A 26,425-nucleotide genomic window follows, 5' to 3' on the forward strand; every position below is an offset into this window, starting at 1 on the left:
ATTTGCAAATAAATCTTACAATATATAAATAAAAATATTCCCTCATTAGTCAAAAAATAACAACTTACAAGTCTTACAACCGTTAATACGGTTGTTTTTAACCAAAAGTTACAGATAATGTAAAACGGAAGTAGTAAAAAAAATTTACATAGGAATAATAAAATACACACTATTACGAATCTAACAAGATCCAACTTAATATATTTTTGCAAAATATGTACCTTTTTTTTAGACCTAAAAATGAAAGTAAAACGGAAAAATAAAGCAAAAGAAAATTAATCATCGATCTTGATTTAACCCAGAAATACAAGATGTGAAAGAAATCACTTAACTACATATATAGTGTACTAAGTGGGTACAAGCACCGCTGAATTGGGTACTAGTTTCATGAAAAACAGAGCAAATACTAAGACCAACAAAACCAATTGCATAATAAGGCATTTTGTAAGCTTAACTACCCGTTTTTGCATCTTCTGAATCTCTTCACAGCTCAAGATACCACTATACATTGCGTCTGACTTCTCAGCTTGCCCTTGTAGCATGACACCCTTGTTTGTCATTCTTGGAGACTGTGCTTGCTCCTTAGATAGAGAAATTTGCTCCTTCAAAAGCTTAAACTTATCTTCAACGAGAACACTCAAGTCCATGGAAGATCTTGCTATCACAACTGACTCAACTTCAGCTTCAAGTTTTTTCTTGAAGAGATCCTGCAGCTCGGCTTCAATTTCTATGCATCTTTTGTTTTGTTGCTCAATAGTGCTCCTTACACGTTCTTGAGGTGAATCCATACATGTCATTGTTTCGAGTTCAGCAATCCTCAGTTCCTTCTCCTTTAGGCTACCTTCAGCTTCATTCAGCTGTCTTTCAAGTGTTGGGACAATCTTGCTCAAATAGGCATGATTAAACTCACTCCAACAACCATCAGAAGCATTTTCCATGTAAACTAAAGGATCAACAGACACAGAGGGGACAGAAACACCACTAGTCTTGTCGGAGTCATCAAACAACGAACAAATGCCCTTGCCTATCTCCTCGAATTTCTGAATTTCTGCAAAAATCAAATGCAGGCTAGGTGTAAAATGTAGAAATAACTGTAGTACCTCCAACAGATGCTGTGCAAGGCAGTTTGGCAGTTAGGTCTAAAACAACTACCAAACCCAAAAAAAAAAAAAAAAAAAAAAAAGGAGCAATATTTCGCAATTAGCAGATCACACTTATGGCAGGAAAACGTGAAATTGGAAACAGAAATTTAAAAACGAAGAATAAAACTAGGAAGCAAACACAGAGCCAGTAAATCAATTTTCAAAGTTAAGATAGATATTTATAACACGTGTACAAGATTATAAAACATCACAGTGTTGACAGATTTGTCTGGCAAACTCCTGATTACCGAGTACTAAAAACTGCATCATAGATCTGATATTGATTTAAAAAGTCACACAATGAAATGGCTTCATGTTAATGTTGTTGCATATGCTAAATCAAGTATGACCTGCACTATAGCATATTAATTATCTTCTAGTTACTAGTCCATGCACACAGCCCTAATCATTTCTGTAATTGCTATTAGAGTATCAGGTAATGTTGGAAGAAAAAGGCGAGAGCAATATAAATAAAATAAAAAAAAAATAAAATAAACTAAACTAAACTAGCATACGCAATTGGGTTCCAATTCAGAGAGTATTATCTACAGCTGAAAAATGAAACAAAAGCAGCCGAGCAAGACATTGTAGAAAGAGCATACTGATTGTTTTTGCTTGTCAGCTTATGTCTAGTTTAGCAAAAGGTATTTTAGTTGGCTTTAGCATTTTAGCACATTAATGTGGTCAAACAACAACAGTATATTTTTGGCAACTTATTTGTTTATATGCTAGAAAACTGAACAGTCAGCATTTCAGCCAAATGAAAAAGCTCATTGGAATTTTGAAGTAGATTTTCCTCTTAGTTGTAGTAGGATAATCATAAATGCAATAATTGTTTAGCTCAAAAGCAATTCATATGTATTCTAACTGCTAACAGCCAATATTACCAAATATCTTTAAGAGCAACTAACACTAACAAGTCAATACATACAGCTCATACTACAAGTTTGTCAAACAAGCCAAGCAAAACCTATGAGTTGATTCTTAGATGATTGCCAGAAAAAAGGCCTTATATAACATAACTATGAATGAAAGTTTTAATCCAAAGGATGGGGTGTTCATTGCAACTTCTAAGTAAATAGGGAAGCATCAACAACAACAACAATCAACTTTACTCCACTTTCCCTAAATAAACCCCATATCAAGATGAGACAAGGTGTTTACCCTATTTGGGATGTATTCAGCTTCATCCTTGCCATATCAGGAAGGTTATAGACTACAGTTACTGTTGACACATATTTTGGAGACTAGGGCCCCGTTTGGTTTAATGTAAAACATTTTCAATGGAAAATTAGTTTTGATGTAAAATATATTTTCAAGGAAAAACACAATTGCAAATTAGTTTTCTTTTGTTTGGTTGCATACAAGAAAAGTCCAAGAAAAATAAAAAATAAGAGTGGAAATGTAAGGATGAATGAGAGGGAAGTAAAAAAAGAGGTAAGGAGGAGAGAGGAAAATGTAGCTTCCCTTGTTTTGGGAAGGAAAATGTTTTCCATCATTAAGGATGGAATTTTCCACCCTTGGAAAAATTGTTTTCCACCTCTTAACAAACCAAACAAAGGAAAATGGGAAAAAATGGAAAATTCATTTTCCCTGAAAACCTTTTGCATCAAACCAAACAGGGCCTAGGAGAAAGATATTCAGGGGCGCAGGGCATGTGTAAAAGTAGCAAAAGTAGGATCAAACTCCTATGTTCTAAAGTTTTTCTTGTTGTTTGATCCGTTACAATTAGAAATGTTGGCGAGTTTATTTAGGAAAAGTACAATATAGAGAGAGAGAGCAATTCAAACCCTAAAGTCACTAAATCCCACATCAATTTACGAGGAATAGTAACATCTTTAAAAATTCAACAATTTCTTTCTAGGCAACCAAGCACCACAAGATTGCCATCACTGCATTTTGGCAAAACAACTCCTTTGACCTATCAAAACCCAGCAATGGAATTTGAAACAACTCTTGAATGTTCAAACAGCACACCCTAGACTCCTTGATATCACCACAAAGAGTCTTCTCTAAAGATAGCTAACCAATTCATAGTAAAGGAAAACACGCAAACAAGACTCATTGGCATTAACCCGGTAAACTTCAAATCTAGTGGCGGTGTGTTATCAATTATTTTGCAGCTTAAGTTTAATTCTAGCGCATAGTCTGCCATTTGCGCCTTACTTGATTTGCTATTAAAAGCCTAGATTTTTCTTTCTTTTTTTTTTTTATTTATATTTTGAAGATAAGAAAATATGTTACATCATCAGCTAAAAAAATTGAATCATGATTCAAAATATAGAGTACACCCATTTCATTGAAGACAAACCAAGGGAAAGTCTCTTGTGTTGGTTCAGGCATGTAAGACGAAAACCTCAGGGAGCTAGTGGGATCATGGAGAGCTAAAACAAGGTATAGGAAAAGTCAAAATGACTTGGTTGGAAGGGGTTAGGAAGGATATAAAGCAAATGGATTTGCATGAGGATGAGGCTCTTGATCATAGGGGATGGAGGAGGAAGATTTTTGTGGATGACTATACAGATTAATCACTTCTGATTCATGTCGCCGACCCCAATCATGGGATTAAGCCTTTGATTGATTGATAGGAAACTTTGTCTTAGACCAAATTAGAAGATAAGGAAGCCCAAGAAAGACACAAGAGTTTTGTTCCAAATATTGAAATTGTGGCACAAAGAACTTCTACTCCTCCTCCTTAGCAAATCCAAGAAAATGAAAATGTCGTGAATCCGCCACCAACTAGACAAACCCAAGATTCCTAATGTGAACCAAACAATCTAAATCTCCTCCTAAGATAATTTGTCAATTCACATACCTAGTAATATCAGGTAGCCTAACATTGAAGCATGTCATTAATATTGATCATAACATATATAGTGTCAAACAATAGAACAAACAAAGACATTACATTAGTAAAAATGTAGGTGTCTAGCAAACCTGTTTGAAGAGCAAGTTGGGCAGATTGGAGCAGCAAGATGGAGTCGACAACAGGATCCGGCAAAAGGGAGAAGACCTCTAATTTCATACTTCAATCCTAACCATTGAAAGGATTGTGCGATACATTAGCATTTACCAACCAACTTTCATTCAATTATTATCACATAATTTTAGGGATATTTGATTCAATTATCAAATTAGGTTCATAATTTTCTTTTCATAATCTTAGTATTTACTTCAAATTTTCGAAATTAAACCCTAGATTGTGAAATTGATTACGAAAATAAACAATAGTTTACCTCAGAAGCTGATTCAATGGAGGATTCAAGTATTAGAAGGCGCTTCAATGGAGAGCGTCAATGGAGAATGCGCTTCATCGGAGAGCGTCAAGTAATTCGAAATGAACATAAATTACATCAATTGATATGCATTAACGCCTAAAGCGAGTATTAGATTGTTATTTAACGCTTTGGGTTATTATTAACTAGATCTTCAACTTCTATTACCAACAAAAATATTAATTTCTCTTTTATCCTTTTATTTTTTGAATAGGTATTTTGTGTGTTTAGTCACACCATGTAATTGATGGTAAAAAAAAAATTAAGTAATTCCTATAGCACTAGCCGATTAACCTCTATAATATTTGACTGAGTTTCTAGTAGCATTGGCCGAGTAAACCCGATAACACTGGCCAAATAAATAATTTCTATAACATTGATCGTGTAACCCCTACAAACTTATGAGTCAAATGATTCTATTTTCATTCTTATATCAATTGTATGTTTGTAATATTATTTTTGGAAATTTTTTATTTTTTATTTTTAAAAGAAGAGATTAAAAAAGGCGATATCAAGACTTATGAGTCAAATGATTCTATTTTCATTCTCCAATCAAACTTGAATTCGACTAATTTTTGTTTTCGATCTAATATATTGGATGCTTTTAAAATCTAACATTTTTAAACTTTTTTTTTTTTTTTTTGATAGAATAGGAGAATTGACAACCCTTGATCTAGAGGTTTTGAAGCATACTTCTATCAATCTACGCCAAAATTTATTTCTCTCAGTGGTTGAAGAATATAACGGACATAGAAAGCCAAAAAGTTACATACCAATTTATCTATCAAAAGGAAAGAAATTAGATGTATGGAGTAATGATAAATACGTAGTATGATAAGTCTCAATCCGAGTTGCCCCACTGAAATTTTAATGTGTTCCGCCCCTCCATTAACCCTTTAAGAATTTGTCCACCCTGCCCTAACTCGGCCCATTACGTACAATTCTATTATTAGTATTCATTAAAGTAGTTTGTCCTGCGTATAATTATGTATTGCATTTCAATTTATTGTAAACTTAAAATACTTGTCTTATTCGTAAATATTTTACTTTGTCAAATCTTTTTGGGTTTATACTTTAATTGGGTGGTATATACAACACATAAAGTATATATTGGATGTAGGTAATGTTATTTTTCTAACAAACAATAGATACAAGTACTTAATAGCTTTGAATTTGTTATTACTAATACATGTGCTCGTTTCATTTCTAAAATATAGTAAATGCCCCAAACAATGCTAATTTTTGTCTAGTGAGGAAATTTTGACTTCATAATATGATAATTAATCATTAATATTTGAAAAAAAAAACCTTTTTAGTTTGAGAATGAAAAAGATAGTTTATGAAAATATTTAATCTACGATTTTTCCCTATATACCCCTAATTTTCAGTTAATTCATTATATACCTTTGGTCTTTTAAAAATACTCTAATCCATGAATTTTCACAAGAAAAATGCACCATATACCCCTTAATTAATGATTACAAGATAAGTAGAGTTTAATTTGGTTACTTTTGTCATGAAAACCACCCCAAATATCTTCTTCTACCATTGAAACATTTAATCGTGTCATGAATGTATTTGATTTAATTTTATTCTATATGTAGTTTTTAAGTTCTACGGTTTTAAAATCATAAACTCGAGATTATGGGATCAAATCTTGTGCAAAAACATGTTTATTTAATTGTATGTGGATGACATAAAATAAAACAGCTATATAAATAGTGTCACATGATTCATAGACTTGTTTGGCAACATTTGTTAATTAAAAAAAAAAAAAAAAAAAATTAGTACAGATATATTTACACAACGCGTTTTGTGAACTACTGCTAGCCACATGAAAGAACAAAGTAATTCTTATAATCTGATCGAAAAACGCCTGCAATATTGATCGAGTAACCTTAAAACAATTATAGAGTAACCCTATAATATTCACAAAACAACCCATGTATATAACACTAATCGAGTAACACTGATCGAGTAACACTTATCTATAACTAAAATAAAAACTACTTACATCACCATTGTACCTATCTCAATTTATCGTGAAAAAAATTTCCCTCGCTCCAAAATTGCTTATAACGTCATTTTTTTCCCATAATTTTGTCTTTCCAAATTCAATATTAGGAAAATTACTCTACAAGTGTGGACATCAATTAACCAAAAACCCTCCTTTTGTGAATTTCTATTTTATACTCTTTATTGATTTTTATTTTATTTTAAATTATTCATCACACGAGTACTAATCTAGTAACAATAACAAAATAACCCACATAATGACTAATTACACGGTGTGGCTAACAACCTACCTTCTATAAATTTGTGTTAACCATAATGATGACAATATAATGCACGGTCATTATCATATTTAACGACGCGGAGTTATTGAATGTAGCGTATATAGTTTGAAAGCCTTAATGCTATTTAGTTGATGGTTATGAACTTTGATGGGTTCTGAAGACCTTATCAATTACTGTATTTTAGTATTTGCTTGGTTGTACTTTTTTTTTGTTTTTTTTTTTTTTATGTATGCACTTGTTTTAATTTGATTAACATAAAATTTGCAAACTGGAGGAATTGCAACATCTTAGGAATTTTTGAGTTTTGTTATCAATTTACCACATATCAATATATTAATGTCGCCAGAAAATTAATTATTTGAATCTAAAAAAAAAATTAAAAAAAAAAAATCACATGAAATATGAAGTATATTTTAATCTTATGTTAATAAGCAAATAATTTTAGCGAATTCCTTGAAAATATGTTGATGAATCTAATAATCCCTGAAGCAACCAAATGAGCACTATTCACAAAACTAAGGGTATGTTCACACTTCAGCTTAATTTCATTTCAGTTCAGTTCAATTCAGTTTAGTTCAAATTCTAATTTTTTTCTCTCATAAAATATTCATTTCAGCTCTATTCAATTTAGTTCAGCTCAATAGACCCTAATCACCTTGATTACACACCTTGCTATTCTTCAAAATTAATTATTTTGATGTATTTAAAAAGTTATTCTCTTTGCATGACTCCATTGTCTATTTGTCTCCAAGTTCTAACTAGTAAGTGATTGAATACTACTATACCAGTGAAAGCGTCGTGTTTAACCTTAGGGAACGAATTTGTAGCCATGTAGGTCAATATAATGATCATGAAACACCCAAGTCACACCAAATATCGTTTTCAACTATTTCAAGGCATTGGATCTTAACACGCCAGGCCAGAATATCTATATATATCTTCTTTGTTCACTTAGCCTTAAACTATCTATTTCCAACATATAAAAATTTACTATTCTTAGGTGCATGAAGATGGCAACATCCTTGGAACTAACCATTGGCATCGAAGGTGCTTACTCAACATCACCAACAAAGACAACCGACCCACGATTATCATACATGATATCGATCTCAAACGATGAATCATTGAACGACAATCATCATAATCGCGGTGTATTGCAAAAATGGATGCATACCGTGCTATGCTACAAGAAGCATAGTGATGATAGTGAAGATTATGGGTTGCATGCTAAGGGAAGGATCAAGGAGTCCCTAGGAAAGGCCTTGTTAGAACACCCCATTTTGGCTGGAAGACTTAGAAGATCTGAAAATGATAATGGAGATTTAAAGATTGTGTCAAATGATAGTGGAATTAGATGTATTGATGCACAAATTTCACTTAGTTTGGTACATTTTCTTGAATTGTCCAAGGAGAAGAAGAATGAAGTTGAAGGCAAATTGCTTTATTGGAAAAATGTTGATGAATCTAATCCTATTTTTTCTCCACTCTTCTACATTCAGGTAAATTATATTACGTGCACACTATTTATTATTTCTACATATTTTTTTTAGGAAATATTATTTGTTTCATCTTTACATGAAAGAATTATAGGCGATCCTGGGCAAATTGAATAATGTTTTAAGATCTATCGAGTGATTAGATCTCAAAATTCTATTAATACTAATACCGCTAATAATTTAATAATGACTTCCTTCAATTTTAAAAGATATACCTAGTCGATTTGACTGTATTATTTGTCAATTAATGCACATAATTGAGTCATTAATAGTCAACGGTCTAATTACGTAGTACACTATTGTTTAGCTTTATATCGTAAAAAATAAAAAAAAAAAATGATATTTTTAAGCACTCAAATGAATTATGCATGACTTTTTTTTTTTTTTTTTTTTTTTTTGAAAATGCATGACTATATTTAACAATATATGCATAGCATTTGAAATTATTTAAATGGTTCCTTCAAATTGCGAATAATTGCAAGATTCATTCCAAACCACCCCCCCCCCCCCTCCCAAAAAAAAAGAGTACAATATAATTGTTAGTAATAGTTTATTGTGATGATATTATCATGTTCTTTGTTTAAAGATGCTAATAGTAATATAATTGATACTTCGTATTAGTTTATTGTGATGAATTTTTGGTACTAGTACTTAAATATTTTTTTTTCTAATCTATTTTCTTGGTATAGATGACCAAATTCAAATGTGGGGGATACTCAATTGGGATAAGTTGTAGCCTTCTCTTGACTGACCCTTTGTACATGGCAAAGTTCCTCAACAAATGGGCAAAAATTCATATGAGCATGATCTACGAAAGTGAAATGTCAAAAACACTATCGTGTATCTACTCCTCTTATTTCAAATTTGGATCCGAACACGAATATGGTACAATCCATGACTCAAGCAATACTAGAAGAAAAACTTCCAAAACCATGATATTCAACATTTCAACCGAAGAAACAAAACATTATTTAAGAGATGAAATTTGCAAGTATTTTGTGCAACATTGCTTAGAGAAGGCAGAGAACATATTTGGTAGCAAATTGGGTTCACCATTCACTCTAATTACCAAAGAACCAAATGGGAATACCAAAGTTGAGATTTTTACAAGAAAAGCCAATTTTACAACACCCATTAACTTGAAATATGAGCTTAATTCTTCTAGTTGGGAAGATTTGAAAATCAATGATGTTGCTTTTCAAAGAGGAAATGGGCCAATTGATGCTTCACATTGGATTTCTTGTGATGCCCTTGAAGGAATGGTATTGATTGTAATTTCGGAAGCAATCAAGGGCAAATCTGGCATACATGTTTACGTCACCGTTCCTATTGATCAAGACCTTCAAGAGATTGAATGTTATTAGATCTTGTGTGTTGATAATCCCAATTCTCAACCAACTCAAGAAGAAATTAAAGTCCATATATTATTATTTTGAATTTTTGATTGATCTCCCTTGTTATATATTTTACCTTGTTTTGGTACATTATATTGTACTTTACAAACAATTTGTTAACATATTTTATACATGTCATGTATGTATGTGTAATGTGTGTATACGTTAATGCGTACATACACTTATAAGTGACCACAATATGTATTGATTTCTATATTATAAAGTATTTCTTTTTTGTCATCAATCAATGAATTTGGTAGAATTATAAAATACTGTATATGTATATTCTAAAATCATAGGATTGATAATAAGATAAGTAACCCACATTGCCGGACATCACAATTTAAATGAAGGCTCTATTATAAACACGTATGTTGAGACACGACTTTGATCATTAATTTATCAAATTATATGTTAATAAAATTTCAGGAAAATTGATATTATGAATGTATACATTGTATGTTTATATTGAATTCAATCATATACTATACAATCATATTTGGTTTTTATTTTTTATTTTTATATATTATTAAAATAATCAAGTCAAAATCATTATGTGAATAGTAAAAAAAAAAATCAAAGCGTAACACTTATTAAAATATGAAAGGAGTATGATAACAGTAGAAAGTAACCCAAACCTTATAGCCTAATCACTTTAACCCACATTGTTCTTGTAAGTCACACCAAACATTCAACACGTTCCATATTATCCTCGCAAGCAAGCAACTGGTATGTTGAACTCCTCTAACCTCTAAGGCTCTATATGCATGTATGTGTATCAAGTGGGGTTCACTCATCCTCTAGAACACCATACATTACTATTTAAAGGCTTGTACCCACATTATACAACACCCGCATGTTCAAGCACCAAATTAAACCACCACGAGACCCCGTGATTGCATTTTTTCGTGTAAAATTAAATACAAGTTTGGGCCGCATCCATCATTATTAAAATTTTATTTATTTATTTTTAAAACCATATTCCATCCAAAAATTAGAGCTGCCAATTCGGATAAACGGGTCGGGTTTGGATCGGGTCAACTCGGGTTGGGTCAATTCATATTAATTCCATAACCTATGCGGGTCAGGTTTGGGTTGGGTCATGCTTGAGTCGGGTCACGTTAGGTCATCCTTCTTATCGGGTTTGGGTCGGGTCATACTTCTTATCGGGTTTGGGTCGGGTTTAGGTCGGGTTACATTCTGGTCGGGTGAACAATAGGTCGGGTTTAATTCGGGTTTTCACGGGTTAAAACGGGTTAGGATAATTCTTGGGTTCGAGTCGGGTTCGTTTCAAGTCAATAATTTGTGGTTTATAATCAGGTCGGGTCATTCTCGGGTTTGAGTCGGGTTCGGTTCAAGTCAATAATTTACGGGTTATAATCAGGTTGGGTCATTTACAAGTCGGGTCATTCTCGGATTCAAGTCGGGTTATGTTCAAGTCAATAATTTGCAGGTTACAATCAGGTCGGGTCATTTCCAAGTCAAGTCATATTCAGGTTCAACTAACTATAAATAGATAATTATCATTTTTATCAAGCTAATTATTTCCTTTGACTATAATATATATGGCAATATACTAGGGAACTATAGTCTATAATTTAGGAAGATAATTATCTCCTTTGACCACACAACAAATATATACTATATTTAACTCTTAAATTTGAGGATGAAGCTCCTTTCTTTTGCTGGCCTGGACCGACTTGGTCTCCCAAGATAAAAGGCTTTGATCAACAATAATAAGGTGGTCTAAATTGCATTTAAGGTGATTTGAAATCCGGTCAGGGACAATTTGGGTTAAATTTAAGTCGGGTCAATAACGAATCGTGTTAATTTCGAGTCATGTTAGTAACAGATCGGATTGAATTTTTGGGTTGGGTAAGTAATAGGTAAGGTACAATTCGGGTCGGGTCAATAACAAGTCGGGTTGAATTTGGGTCAAGTCAATAACAAGTCGGATTAATTTCGGGTCGGGTTTGTAACATGTTGGGTTAAATTCAAGTCGGGTTAGGAACGAGTCGGGTTGAATTCAGGTCAAGTTAGTAACAAGTCGGGTTAAATTCGGGTTTTGACGGGTTAAGGTCAATTTCGGTTCAAGTCGAGTTCAGTGCAAGTTAATTAAATTGGTCGTTATAAACCGGTAAATCTGTGCAAGTTGTAAACCGGTAAATTGGCCGTTTAAAAGAAAATTGAATGGTTCCACACATCCAATTGGACTCCCGGAGGGTATTAGGGATTATGGTAAACATTTCGGCAATTTTTATTTCCGGGTGAAAAAAAGTAAAAAAATTCCAAAATTAAAGGCTAATATCTACTCTTTTTGAGAAATTTTGGAGGTTTCAGAGCCTGGTGTTGAAAAGTCTTGAAATTCTATGGGATACATCTCGGGGTCATATAATGTCGTTTGGAACCATATATGATCATTATTTGATGCCATAAATGTTCGTGGTAGACTTGAATTAATGAAATCGGGTTCGGTACAAGTTAATTAAATTGGTCGTCGTTATAAACCGGTAAATCGGTGCAAGTTGTAAACCGGTAAATTGGCCGTTTAAAAGCAAATTGAATGGTTCCACACACCCAATTGGACTCCTGGAGGGTATTAGGGACCACAGTAAACATTTCGACAATTTTTATTTTCGGGCGAAAAAAATCATAAATTTTCAAAATTGAAGGCTAATATCCACGCTTTTTGAGAAATTTTAGAGGTTTCGGGTCCGGTGTAGAAAAGTATTAATATTTTAAGGGATATATCTCAGGGTCATATTATGCCGTTTGGGACCATATATGATCATTATATGTTGTCATAAATGTTCGTAGTAGGCTTGAGTTAATGCAATATGTGCAAGTTGTAAACCGGTAATTAAATTGGCCGTTTAAAGGCAAATTGGATGGTTCCACCAACCCAATTGGACCACCGGGGGGTATTAAGGACCATGGTAAACATTTCGACAATTTTTATTTTCGGGCGAAAAAAAAGTCAAAAAATTCCAAAATTGAAGACTAATATCCACGCTTTTTGAGAAATTTTGGAGTTTTCGAGGCCTGGTGTCGAAAAGTCTTGAAATTTTAGGGGATACATCTCGGGGTCATATAATGCTGTTTGGAACCATATATGATCATTATATGTTTTCATAAATGTTCGTGATAGGCTTGAATTAATGAAATCGGTGCAAGTTGTAAATCGGTAATTGGTCGTTTAAAGGCAAATTGGATGGTTTCCACCTACCCAATTAGACTCCGTGAGGGTATTATGGACCATGGTAATATATTCTGGGGAATACATATCGGGGTCTTATAATGTCGTTTGGAACCTTATATGATCATTATTTGTTGTCATAAATGTTCGTAGTAGGCTTGCGTTAGGGCCTAGTCTAATAGAATGAAATAAGTTGAACTGAACTTAACTGAACTGAACTGAATATTTTATAAGAGAAGGAAATTAGGAACTGAACTGAACTGTACTGAGCTGAGCTGAACTGAACTGGACTGAACTAAAAATAAACGTATGAGAATAGGCCATTAATGAACTCGGTGCAAGTTGTAAACTGGTAAATTGGTCGTTTAAAGGCAAATTGGATGGTTCCACCTACCCAATTGGACTCCCGGCGGGTATTAGGGACCATGGTAAACATTTTAGCAATTTTGATTTCCGTGCGAAAAAAAGTCAAAAAATTCCAAAATTGAAGGTTAATATCCATGTTTTTTTAGAAATTTCGAAGGTTTCGGGGCCCTGTGTCGAAAAGAAATAAGATTTTAGGGGATACATCTTGGGGTCATATAATGTCGTTTGGAACCATAAATGATCCTTATATGTTGTCAAAAATGTTCGCGGTAGGCTTGAGTTAATGAAATCGGTGCAAGTTGTAAACCGGTAAATTGGTCGTTTATAGACAAATAGGATGGTTCCACCCACCCAATTGGAATCTCGAAGGGTATTAGGGACCATGGTAAACATTTTGGCAATTATTATTTCCGGGCGAAAAAAAGTAAAAAAATTCCAAAATTGAAGGCTAATATCCACGAATTTTGAGAAATTTTGGAGGTTTCGGGGCCAGGTGTCGAAAAGGCTTAAAATTTCAGGAGATATATTTTGGGGTCATATAATGCCGTTTAGAACCATATATATATGATCATTATATGTTGTCATAAATGTCCGTGATAGGCTTGAATTAATGAAATTAGTGCAAATTGTAAATCGGTAAATTGGCCGATTAAAGACTTTGGATGGTTCCATCCACCCAATTGGAATCCCATAGGGTATTAGGGACCATGGTGAACATTTTGGCAATTTTTATTTACGGGCGGAAAAAGTCAAAAAATTCAAAAATTATAAGCTAATATTTGCGCTTTTTGAGAATTTTTTGAGGTTTCGGGATCCGATGTCGAAAAGGCCTGAGATTATAGAGGATACATCCCGGAGTCATATAATGCCGTTTTGAACCATATGATCATTATATGTTGTTATAAATGTTCGTGGTAGGCTTGAATTAATAAAATCGTTGCAAGTTGTAAATCGGTAAATTGGTCGTTTAAAGGCAAATTGGATGGTTCCACCTACCCAATTGGGCTCCGAGAGGGTATTATGGGCCATGGAAAACATTTCGGTAATTTTTATTTACGGCCGAAAAAAAGTCAAAAAATTCAAAACTTGAAGGCGAATACCCACGCATTTTGAGAAATTTGGAATCTTCGGCGCCCGGTGTCTTAAAGTCTTGAAATTCTAGGGAATAAATCTCGGGGTCTTATGATGTTTGGAACCATATATGATCATTATTTGTTGTCATAAATGTTCGTGGTAGGCTTGACTTAATGAAATCGGTGCAAGTTGTAAACTGGTAAATTGGTCGTTTAAAGGCAAATTGGATGGTTCCACCCACCCAATTGGACTCCCGGGGGGGTATTAAGGACCATGGTAAAAATTTCAGAAATTTTTATTTCCGTGCGAAAAAAGTCAAAAAATTCCAAAATTGAAGACGAATATCCATGCTTTTTTAGAAATTTCGAAGGTTTCGGGGCCCGGTGTCGAAAAGAAATGAGATTTTAGGGAATGCATCTAGGGGTCATATAATGCCGTTTAGAACCATAAATGATCATTATATGTTGTCATAAATGTTCGTGGTAGGCTTGAGTTATTGAAATCGGTGCAAGTTGTAAACCGGTAAATTGGTCGTTTAAAGATAAATTGGATGGTTTTACCAAACCAATTGGACTCTCGGAGGGTGTTAGGGACCATGGTAAAAATTTCGGCAAATTTTATTTCCGGGAGAAAAAAAGTCAAAAAATTCCAAAATTGAAGGCTAATATCCACGCTTTTTGAGAAATTTTGGAGGTTTGGGGGCCATGTGTCGAAAAGGCTTGAGATTTTAGGAGATAAATCTCGGGGTCATATAATGCCGTTTGGAACCATATATGATCATTATATGTTGTCGTAAATGTTCGTGGTAGGCTTGAATTAATGAAATCAGTGCAAGTTGTAAATCGGTAAATTGGCCATTTAAAGGCAAATCGGATGGTTCCACCCACCCAATTGGATTTCCAGAGTGTATTAGGGACCATGACAAACATTTTGGCAATTTTTATTTTCGGGAGAAAAAAAGTCAAAAAATTCAAAAATTATAAGCTAATATAATATTCGCGTTTTTTGAGAAATTTTTGAGGTTTCGGGATCTAGTGTCGAAAAGGCTTGAGATCATAGGGGATACATCTCGGAGTCATATAATGCCGTTTGGAACCATATATGATCATTATATGTTGTCATAAATGTTCATGGTAGGCTTGAATTAATAAAATCGTTGCAAGTTGTAAATCGGTAAATTGGTCGTTTAAAGGCAAATTGGATGGTTCCACCTACCCAATTGGACTCCGGGAGGGTATTATGGGCCATGGTAAACTTTTAGTTAATTTTTATTTACGGGCGAAAAAAGTCAAAAAATTCAAAACTTGAAGGTGAATATCCGTGCATTTTGAGATTAAATGCAATCATATAACCCCTTTTGATAATGTAAAGTATTTAGACGTACAATATCATATCACTTATGTATATAATAGTGTACTTTTTGTAGTTTTGTTTGTAAATAGATATCTATGTTATTATTAACTTGATATTTTTTATTGCACTTAAATTAATCTAATGAACTGAAATTATTTTTACCAAACTATTTTTTTTATTAAAACTAATTTTCTATTTTTTATTAAAATATATTATAAATGGATTAAAAGAACTTTTTAAAAGAAATTTTATGATGAAAATAGTACTAAGTTATAAGATATTTATTAAAAATCATAATTAATTTTGTATATATATGAAATATTAGAAGTATATTGATAATAAAACACTATACAACTTTTTTATCTTAAAAAATCTATCCAAAATTCGCTTACTTAACATCCGATGTGTCATAATAATACCTATTTTTTCGCCTACGGCTCGACACTTGGTGAAAAAAAAATAATTTGACACTTTCTCTACAAATGTGAGATATTTATGAACTTGATGAGAAAATATTTTTAATAATACTTTACTATGTAAAAATAACAAAATTCTAAGATATTGAAATTTTATCGAAAATAAAATTCTAAACCAATCATTTTATCCTAAAATCCTATCCAAATTAAATATAATTGAAAATAGAACACTAAACTATTTTTTTTATCCTACAAAATACATCTAAACAATACATTCAAATAAATCCTACCTTTCATACTAATATTTAATTGTTGCCTATGTGGCGCGACACTTGGTAAAAAGTTACACCGTCAAGTGTCATTGTCTCATGGTTTGGCTAAAAGTTTAGCTTTATATACTGGTTATTAGTTTTATGCCCAGGTGATTGATAAAATTTATTCAAATACGATCAACGATTCTATAATCCCTTTTGATAATAAATGATATTTAGGCTAATTATATCATATCACTTATATTTATATAAATAGTATGCTTTTTGTAGTTTTGTTTATAAATAAGATAAACGAATATTATGATGGGATGGAATCAAGTTATAATGGGATGGAACCAAGTTATAAGATATTTATTAAAAGTTATGATGAATGTTGTATATATGAAATATTAAAAGTATATCGATAAAAAAAAACTCTATACAAAATTTTTATCTAAAAAATGTATTCAAAATTTGCTTACTTAACATCATATGTGTCACAATTATACCTGTTTGTCACCTACGTGATTCGACACTTGGCGAATGATTAGAAAGCCAAGTGTCGTCTCGATCGTAGCCCGTCTGCAAGACTGACTTTATTTATTAGTGATATGATATGATATGATATAATAGTTCACAACTTGCCAATTTTCAAAGATATTTTGTTTTGACATAATATAATCCATATTTATTCAATTATTTATTATGTGATGGATAATTAACCACTTTTTGATATTGGCCAAAGGACCCCAATGGAACTTTACATTTTCAAATTTCCACCACGCACTAGAAAATTGTTATCAATAATAGCTCATTCACGTTATAATTTCTATTTATTATCACATGCCACTAACTATTAGGCTATAAATAGAGATCATGACATAAGTACCTCACTGAGCTATCAATAATCAAATATCGATCTTAATACCGACTTGATAGCTAATTTTAACCACCAAAATTATTTTAATGGAGAGAGTTTTGTTTAATTGCTTCAAGCTAATCATCCTACTTATTCTTGTGCTAATTGCTACAACAGGTTAATTTTCATTTCTGTTATTGTACTTCATAGTTCATATATGCATTTCACTCTTCTACCTTATTCTTTTGGTTTTCTTGTACATAACCATAATTAGTACTACTTTCCGTCTAAAAAACTTCAATTCGAGTTTGATTAATTACCAACTGGCTACTGCTAAATAACTTGGATCATGAGATGTATGTTATGAAGTATAAACTACAACCACAACCAAAAGGCAAGTTTTAACAGCTTAAAGTTGAGGGTTAGCTACTTTTATTCTATAAAGCATATTTTGTATCATCATAAATGATCCAAGTTAGTAACTTATATAAGAATCTTACTGTTCTTTTTTGACTAAATTTTGTGCTACAAATGAGGGAGGCCGGGGGACTTAATCGTACATATGTCCTCAGTCTTAATCACTAGAATCACGTCCTCATTGCTTGTCAAATGTCAATAGACTATAACAACTAATTAACCAACAGTAATCGAGGTTTGTTATGCTAATATAGGTCCGGTATATGCAAGAATGTCGGAAACAACCAGTGGACAGAGAGTCCATAGCATGAAAGGGACAGAGCCGGCCAAAGGAAGAGATAGGGTTAGCCAAGTGGTTCTTAACACAAAAGTAGTTAGCATACTACAAGATCAACTTGTAGACACCGAGAAGAAGAAGAAGAAAGAGGCATGTATACGAAAAGGCTATCCTTGTGAACCCTACGCCAAGTGCTGTAACTCTTGCGTTGTTGATCCCATCTATGGCTTTTTTAAATGCTCCTGATAGTTTGATGGTTCTAACTTCCAAGTCTCATTATCTCATTAAGAGACCTTTGGCCTACCTATGATTTACATGTTCACGCGTCTTGCTTTATTGTACTATAAGATGACACACGAAAGAGGTCACATTTGATTCGGGTGTACAATAAGTATGTGAATTTATTTTGTATTAACAATAATGTAAACCCAATAAATATTGTATTAGACTACTAGAGTGAGGTTTCCAAGTTTCTTATACATCAAATCACAGTCCCAATCAATCTTATCAATTTATAGCTCAAAAACATTAATGTCTAGATGCAGTTAGTGTAAGATCGAGCTTGATGCTATGCTACAAGTCTTGGGAGTGATACTCAACACGAGTAACCAAATCCCGTCACACATTTCATTCATAGTGTATTGGTATATGAAGTAATGCCAACATGATAAGAATATAAGATGAAACCACAAGAATTAGGGTGAAGATATGCTACTGTTAGACCTTTAGACTACAATCACTACATAATACTTCGTATAAAATAAACTGCAAACTAACAAATGATGAAGGCTTGGATGATAGGAAAAAAAAAAAAAGAATGCCCTTCTCTTTCTCATTTGATGTACTGTGATGTTAATTCATTTCTCTATGATCTCCAATTGTAGTGTGTATATTATACTATATGCTGATACACGTACCAAGATCAACAATTTCGGAAACATGAACACACAAAAAAGGCAAGGAACCTGATACAAATTAATTAAGAACTCAAAAGGTTAATCGCTAAACCTAAGTTGAAACTGATTTTATGCATGTAGATAGCCATGAAATTTCTATCTCCTCCGTTGTTTTCTTCTACATTTGAAACAATCAGAACAGGGAGACTCGTTTCTAAAAGAATGTCTAACTTGGAGCTTACTAGATGGAACTTTCAAGTCTTCAACCAATACTTGACGAAGTCTTTCATTCTCTTCCATAAGCTCCTCAATGACTTGCTGATGTTTGACAACCTGACCAAAATTGAAGAGGAAAGAATTAACCTCGGGATTTAGTTTCTTGTAGTTTTTACCAAGCTGATATGTACTTTTAAAACACAACAAACTTTTACTAAGTACTGTATTTTAACATTTTTTGTTCTCATTTTTGTTGATTTGCAACTGGTTTGTTAAGTTATTCTATCCCTTTGCCTATATTAATATACAATTTTGAAAATAAATGTTGATTGCATAAAGATTAATAACAGAACTGACCATTCGAAGCATCCTGTTTTCTGACTCCAACTGTTCATCCTGCAGGAGCTATCCAATATGATTAGTATGGACTTCTAAAACATTGAAATATTGAATGAAATATATGATACAAAAAATTTAACAAAATAACAGTTGTAATTTAAACACAGAAGCTTAAACCAGAGCATAATTAAAGTGTTTCAACTGACTACATCTTACAAGACTTAACTCATTTAATCATTCTAGTAGAACCCTGCAGTTCCCTATAGCGAGGAACCTAAGTCACTGCTGCCCTAGCAGCACTTTATGTCATTCACAATTGTAACGTCTAGCTACCAAACTACTAAACACATATCAACTCAGTAGACTGGGAGATAACAAGTTATAGCTTGGTGACTTATTATTGGAAATCGTGGGAGCCATAATAGAGTTTACTATTGTAGATGGAATACACAAGCAAGAGTAACCAGCCAATGGAATTCAGCAGTGTCAATAAAAAATATATCGCTACGTAATATATATAACCTTAAACATGTTTTGACCAAACAATCAACCAGTAGAAAGGCATATTTGATCCCATTTGGAAACAGATAAACCTTATTACCTTGAAATTGAAAAAGGAACATTTTTTTAGGGACATCATAATGTAGTGATAGAGAACTTTGTATTGAAAAGTAGGTAATTATGTACTAGCATATAATCTTCCTATTTATACATACCCTGTCATGTAGCTCAGAATTTTCTCCTATCATAACTGGATCTTGCAGAAAGCCATTGATAAGCTTCTCAGTTCGGTTTCCCAAGGATAATTTTGAAGGCACATCTTCTGATCCAAACCTTTCAATCCCTAAATTCACTTTTCCATCTGGTGGATCTTGGTTTTTTACATCTGGTATCTTATTTCCAAATTGTGCAATGCTTCCCATAGGATCTTGAGCTGAAACTTGAATAGCAGTCATACTACTTTGCACAGATGCAGGGAGAAGACCTTGCCCAATAGATAAATCAGGGGCTACTCCAAATTTCATCATCATTTTGCTCACTAATTCCTAATAATTTCAAATATTAAACCTTTACACAAAATCAAAGGGAGCGTAAGAGATTATAGAAAAATTAATACATACTATCATGGACAACTGGATACGTTGAACCACTCCCGGCTTCAGAGCAAGACCTGCACAGATGCATGTTGATACATTAACAGGTAAAACTGAAGCACCACAAGGCAAAGCTCAAAGTTTATTAGTTGTTACTATTCCTTACTAACTGCCTTAACCATTCCACAGAAACCACTAACATAGCCCAAATCCCCATTCCCAAAGTTCAGAATTCAGAACAGGAGGCATATAGATGTCAGCAAAAAAATGCTTGTTTTCTGGGTCTTTGAAGCACAGCAGAAAGTAGATAATAACATTACAGTTTAAATGATTGGAGTCTCAGCACAGAGTACACTGACCTAATAAACTCTCTTTTGAATCAGTTAGATCGTCCTTTTACCTACAATCTCTATTGACTGACCTTGCAGCCCAGATTCTAGCTTATTGGAGATCAGTTCTACTGGCACATTATTCCTTTCAGAAAAAAGGCTAAAAGGTCCTAAACTGGGAAACTTGCTACCTCAATGCCTTGGAAACCAACAACCTTATCCCCAATTACAAATGTTAGAATGAAGACGGAATGGAAAATCACTTTACATGATGTACATGAGAAATAGCGAGCATATAATTTTCTACTTTCAAGGTCTTGTGGCTACTCCAATTGAGCCAAAATATGTCCTCAATAGACACTACTCCCCAGTTGAGAAAATTCACTGGGAAGCAGGGGCAGAGCCGGGGGGGGGGGGGGGCTGGCAGGGGCCTTGGCCTCCCCCTTGGCTCAAGATATTAATTAAATTTGCTTTTAATGTCATTAATTTTGGTGTAGAGGAGTTGGTTTTTTCCATGTGATAGTATGGAAGATGTCAAGGGATCAAGTCTTGTAGCTAACAAAATTTGTTTTTTTTTTTTTGGTAAAGTAAATGTAATCAATTCAATAGTTGCAAAATTATATATACGTAGGTATAATTTTGGCCCCCCTTGCTTAAAATTCTCGCTCCGCCACTGCTGGGAAGGGATCGATCAACTTTCTAGCTATATTTTTCAGCTAGATCAGCTGGGGAGTGGGGTAGACAAGATTTACAACAGAAAGAAAACACCTTTTACATGTTAAATTCTGTGAAATAATGCCAAGTCTTTTCGCCTACATTGCATCTTTTTCATAGATATACGCCATTGTCACAGATACACTGACTTGAACATTTCATCATCCTTTTTTAGCATATCATTAATCCTTAATGATATGAGTTCATGTTGCATGTTGCCATTCTCACAGGTCATTTTGTTATAATACAGAAATCAAAAGCAAAGGAAAATGTACCTCATAAAAGATAAAGACTCTAAAAGGACAGCTACGATAATACGATATCATGAACAAAAGGGTACAAGTATATTATACTTCCTTTGTTTTTTTTTTTTTTCAAATTTTCCAATGCATAACTTCAATCGTTAATATCTTTAATTATGCATTTGTAAAAATTATAAATTTATAAGTTAATAAACTACACTTGAGACAGATCTAACAAGATCCCATATGACTACATTTTTCATTATAAATCACAAAGTGTAATTAAAGTGGAGTAGTGAATAGTGTATAATGTAGAAATGTTGCAATAAATAAATACAATAAAAACGGAGGAAGTATACATTAAGCTGGTTATTGATTTGGAAGACTTAGCAACTGAACAAAAACTGGTTTCAATAATGATGGCTGGCCATCTTAATCACAGAATAATTTTAGCCACTGAGGAACAAAATACATAAGTATGGTTTCAATAATGTCACGAACAGTGGTCTCAGATTTTAAATAAAAATTATTTTGCGCCCAGATTTCTTTCGCCATAAAGTTCAACTATACGCCATAAAGTTTCAACAGAGAGTATCTCAGAACTCAGATATCGCCAAACCAAATCAGCAGCAAGCTAGTAAAGTAAATTGTTGTCCCCTATACTATCATAGAAAGTCACTTACCAGCTCCAAAACCATGACCAAAACCAACTCCACATCCTATCCCTGCCTCAATGTTCTTTGCACCTACTTTCTTCAACTGGAAAAAAAAAAAAGAGAAATATGTGATCAAATTGAAAATAACTTGCAAGTCATTGTAACATATCAGAATAATAAGTTAAAAACTATATTCAAATAGGAGAAAAAAATTACATACGGAATGGTTCACATGTCTTCCAATACCAGAGAAAGCCTGTGTAGCACCACTAGCAGCACTCATTACTTGGTTCAGCATAGGGATAGCACCTAACAAGATTGGTCAATTGATTAACAATGTTCATAGCAACTCATTCCACAAAGCAATAAAATGATATGAAAACTGCAGAATGATATGAACACTTTTTACTGCTTCAAAACAACTGAGTTCTGGCTTAAGTTGATGAAAATGTAAATACACCCTAGTGGAAGAAGAAAGAAAAAAGTGAGAAGACAATCCTCCTAGAATACATATTTTGTTCATCATTACATGTAACTATGGTAAAAATAAGCAGTCAAACAAATTATTGTCCAAAGCCCAAGAGCAACCTATACAACAAAGCAAAAATCTAGCCTAACCTCAATGGCTCAAATATCATATAGCCCAATCCAATTACATGATAGTGGTAGGATCAAGACCAAAGCTTTGCCTGATGGAACTACTTGCATGAATGGTGGGAACCTTCCTACCAACTGAATTAGCTATTGGGTGGAAAATCTCCTAGATTGGGCACATACTCAGACTTGGTTTCTTCTTCCTTTAAAGGTAACAGGTTCGCCTCTAGACCACAAAATACACCCAATTTGGATCTCATTAATGGTAAGGTCATTACAAAACCTTAATGCCATTAACCCCAGCAACAATCGAGGCAAAGAATTTAAAGAAATTTATCATGACCTGAAGTTCGAAAAAGTCCAATAATGTATGCAACAATGCATATCTCATCAAGCAAATTACAGCCATCCTACAAAAACTGACCAACAGAAAGCACGATTCACGAAGGGACAAATAGACCCTCCGCAAAAATCTTGTTCAACCAATAAGTATCAATGAGCATGTGTACAAACCCCAATGTCTAAAAGTCATCCTGAAGCTTTACTAACAAGACCAACAAATGTCTACATCTCTACATTAACACAACAAACAAGATACATACAGAACAAGTAAAACATATAGCTCCAAATTCAAATTTTAGAAAATTAAGTGCCATTTGATGAATTGTGAAGAACATTAAAGCTCCTGCTATCCTTTTTCCTAGACATCATACATAAACACCCATTTGATCCTGAAATTGGGCATTCATCCACAATTATAACTCTATATATTACCAAAAAAAAATTCAAACAAATAAAAATTTGTGGGGCTAATTCATAACCAATCAAAACTAGTACAGAAAGCAAAATAAATCAAACAATCAACATAAACTAGCACAGAAACTAGTACATGAACTTGCAATTAAAGATAACAAAACACAAAATTGGAAGTTTACAGGGTTTTTGAGGGGGTAATTGATGCGGGTTTTCCCCATTTTTGCGTTTGAACAAATTGCCCAAATCCATAACTTACAATGTGAAATCAGGAAATGAAGAGAGAGAAAGTACCTAAATTGATGGGGCGACCAACGCCGATACCAAGACCACAACCAACGCCAAAGCCAGTAAAGACCTGACCCACTTTAAGCGTAAAGGGAAACTCGATTCTCATACTCTGACTTTGCCGTACGATTATGGTACTACCTTCATCACTCATGCTGCTGCTGCTGCTGCTACTTGTGCTTGCTGTTGAAGTTCTGCTCTCCATTTTTTCAATCCCACAAAAGGGTTGTTACATGAGAAGAGGGTGTGCCAAGTTTTAAGGTTTTAAGATTGATAAAGGTATCCAATATTTAACGTTTTAAGATTGATAAAGGTATCCAATATTTAACGTGGTTGCCCACCATCTTGCTAAGTTAGTGTCGTATGGTATTAAACAAGTCTGGTTCGATTTGTGTTTTATAGAGATTTGATTTCTCTTTTTGTACTTCGAACATTTTGTCTCTCCGTTGATTAAGTGCCCGCTATTAATGGATTAATACGTTCAGTTAAGGAGTACGTGTGAGACGATATATAAACTAATTATAGACTTTAAGTATTTGTTTAAGCCAAGTGGAATATTAAGCGCCGACCTTTAGAAACTAATCGATTTGGTTGAAACATACAAGGCCTTAATAGAGGCATCGACTACTCTCATAGGTTTAACCAGCCTTGTTCTGTAGGTCGACGCTTGAGAGGGAGGTAAGGGAATCCCCCTACTCTTAAGCATTTTGTAGTTGGTGAGGCTCGAATTTGTAACTTCAAAGTCACAAGGTGAGTTCTCCAGGTAAGGGAATCCCCCTACTCTTAAACATTTTGTAGTTGGTGAGGCTCGAATTTGTAACTTCAAAGTCACAAGGTGAGTTCTCCACCAATTTCAGCAAGTTTTGCTTGGTGTACGGAGTATATCTAAATGCAATGGCTAGTTTGACTATCAAATTATACTAGTTGTTTGTATAAAAGATAAGTATATTTTGTAATGAGTAAACTAGCTTCATTTTATAAAATGACAATAAAGGTATGACATAATTTGTGGGGTGTATTTTTGATTGACTTTATTATGATGAAAACCAAATAATAGTCAATTTTCCTCACAATTGTAGAATTGTCTAATATAAAGTACAAAAATTAAAGCTTTTCGTGTTAGTAAAAAATATGAAAACTTAATACGAGTAATATGAAATTGTTCAAACTGATTATCCAAATAAATGATTTTATGAAGTACTCGTATATATAAATGACTACTTTTGTAAAGAAACTGCATGTTAAAATTTTATAACTTTGACCACATGATGAATGTTAAATGATAAGATCTTTAAAATCGAATGAAAATTAAGAAAGGATTAATGTTACCACACGTATTTGTAATGAATAAATTGTTATTGTATTCCATACGAAAAATAAAACTAAAACAAGAAAAGATTAGATCACTCGTGTATATGTAATTTAAATAACACAAACAATTGAAAAAATTGGAGCTTTAATATTAGTAATTCAATAAATTGCTGAAGAAAAGACATAATGACCAAAAGTCAACCCATAACATACGTACAATAAGAGTACGTAGCATGTGTTAAAAATGTCATCGGAAACAAATACAGAAGAACAAGTATGCATGATTCTCGAATTTCCCCTCAACAAACACACAATAATTTTTTTTCTTTTTTTTTTTTAATGAAGGGTACAAAGTTCTTTTATAAATAAATGACCATAAAAGATTTAAATAAAATAATTTGATGCTTGTAATTTGATGATGAATTAGGCAAAGACAGCAACTGCTCCAAGGGCAGCAATGAGAGCCAAGCTGCTTCCATGAAGAAAAGCACCATCATGATCATGACCATCATGATCGACATCCGGTCCCGGGGCGGGGGCCATGGAGGGGCCGTCCATGGTAACGTCAGTTGGAGGCATAGCAGCCATGGTTGGGGTTTCGGCTACAGGGGCATCAGCAGTTGCCTCTACTGGGGGTGCCACGGGTGCGGCGGTCACGGCCACTGGGGCTGGGACAGGTGCAGCCACAACTACTGCTGGGGCTGGGACGGGTGCCACGGGTGTGGACAATGTGGTTGGGGCTTGGCTTGGGGCCATAACGGGCCCTTGGGCAATGGCAGACCCCACAAGGACTACGATAAGAGTAAGGGCAAGAGTGACGCGTGAAAGACCCATTGTCAGTTAATTTTTTTTTTTTGTTTTGGAATTATTGGTTTATCACACCACCCTACAAAAAAACAAAGATGTGTTAAAGGAAATAGGGAGGAGTGTGTATTAGTTTTTTTGGTTTTTTGAAAATGAATGTGGAATTGGAGCTTGATTTATAGCAAAACAAATGAAAAGGATGATTACTTATCATATTATTAAATAATATTTCAAATATAATTATACTCTACAATAATAGGATTAGTGGGATAATTGTCATGCACGTTAGGGGAAGAAAGGAATTGATTGGAGAATATATCTTAAGAAATTATGAACTTAGTGGGGAAGCAGTTTCTTTTTATTTATTTATTTTTTA

The 26,425-nt window shown here is 33.5% G+C and overlaps 4 protein-coding genes and 1 long non-coding RNA gene across 6 annotated transcripts in view; 3 read left to right on the plus strand and 2 right to left on the minus strand.

The window, feature by feature from the left end:
- Positions 1-26,425, plus strand: part of LOC145593227 (large ribosomal subunit protein bL19c-like) — a 142,377-nt gene that overhangs the window by 99,559 nt on the left and 16,393 nt on the right. The gene's annotated exons all lie outside the window — the stretch shown is intronic.
- On the minus strand, positions 261-4,595 carry LOC145593173 (WPP domain-interacting protein 2-like). Its single transcript, XM_081649683.1, has 3 exons — positions 4,379-4,595; positions 4,080-4,176; positions 261-1,048 (listed from the first exon to the last, which is right to left on the minus strand). Exons 2-3 carry the CDS (start codon positions 4,165-4,167, stop codon positions 348-350), a joined length of 789 nt encoding a protein of 262 aa, XP_081505809.1. The 5' UTR covers positions 4,168-4,176; positions 4,379-4,595; the 3' UTR covers positions 261-347.
- Positions 7,516-9,838, plus strand: LOC145579944 (uncharacterized). The gene is made up of 2 exons (XM_081637256.1): positions 7,516-8,213; positions 8,900-9,838. The coding sequence occupies exons 1-2, from the start codon at positions 7,719-7,721 to the stop codon at positions 9,572-9,574; spliced, it is 1,170 nt and encodes a 389-aa protein (XP_081493382.1). The 5' UTR covers positions 7,516-7,718; the 3' UTR covers positions 9,575-9,838.
- LOC145593216 (uncharacterized) lies at positions 17,049-18,267 on the plus strand. The gene is made up of 2 exons (XR_014102594.1): positions 17,049-17,296; positions 17,791-18,267. It is a non-coding gene; the product is annotated as an uncharacterized LOC145593216 (long non-coding RNA).
- Positions 18,625-24,218, minus strand: LOC145593194 (uncharacterized). Of its 2 annotated transcripts, none has more exons than XM_081649702.1 (7): positions 23,941-24,218; positions 22,520-22,608; positions 22,327-22,402; positions 20,386-20,435; positions 19,981-20,310; positions 19,283-19,330; positions 18,625-19,042 (listed from the first exon to the last, which is right to left on the minus strand). In XM_081649702.1, the coding sequence occupies exons 1-7, from the start codon at positions 24,137-24,139 to the stop codon at positions 18,866-18,868; spliced, it is 969 nt and encodes a 322-aa protein (XP_081505828.1). In that variant the 5' UTR covers positions 24,140-24,218; the 3' UTR covers positions 18,625-18,865. The 2 variants fall into 2 exon arrangements, with proteins under 2 accessions (XP_081505828.1, XP_081505830.1); XM_081649704.1 differs by having other exon boundaries at positions 19,283-19,321; positions 23,941-24,215.

The sequence above is a fragment of the Chenopodium album genome, chromosome 2, assembly GCF_948465745.1.
Source record: "Chenopodium album chromosome 2, dcCheAlbu1.1, whole genome shotgun sequence".
NCBI classification, from domain to species: Eukaryota; Viridiplantae; Streptophyta; class Magnoliopsida; order Caryophyllales; family Amaranthaceae; genus Chenopodium; species Chenopodium album.

Coding starts and splice junctions, on each gene's coding strand:
- LOC145593173 (XM_081649683.1), bottom strand. CDS start 4,167: ATGAAATTAGAGGTCTTCTCCCTTTTGCCGGATCCTGTTGTCGACTCC. Junction 1,049..4,079: donor CCAACTTGCTCTTCAAACAG/GTTTGCTAGACA, acceptor TGATTTTTGCAG/AAATTCAGAAATTCGAGGAG.
- LOC145593194 (XM_081649702.1), bottom strand. CDS start 24,139: ATGGAGAGCAGAACTTCAACAGCAAGCACAAGTAGCAGCAGCAGCAGC. Junction 20,436..22,326: donor TGGTCATGGTTTTGGAGCTG/GTAAGTGACTTT, acceptor GCATCTGTGCAG/GTCTTGCTCTGAAGCCGGGA. Junction 19,043..19,282: donor AAAACAGGATGCTTCGAATG/GTCAGTTCTGTT, acceptor AATTTTGGTCAG/GTTGTCAAACATCAGCAAGT.
- LOC145579944 (XM_081637256.1), top strand. CDS start 7,719: ATGAAGATGGCAACATCCTTGGAACTAACCATTGGCATCGAAGGTGCT. Junction 8,214..8,899: donor CTCCACTCTTCTACATTCAG/GTAAATTATATT, acceptor TTCTTGGTATAG/ATGACCAAATTCAAATGTGG.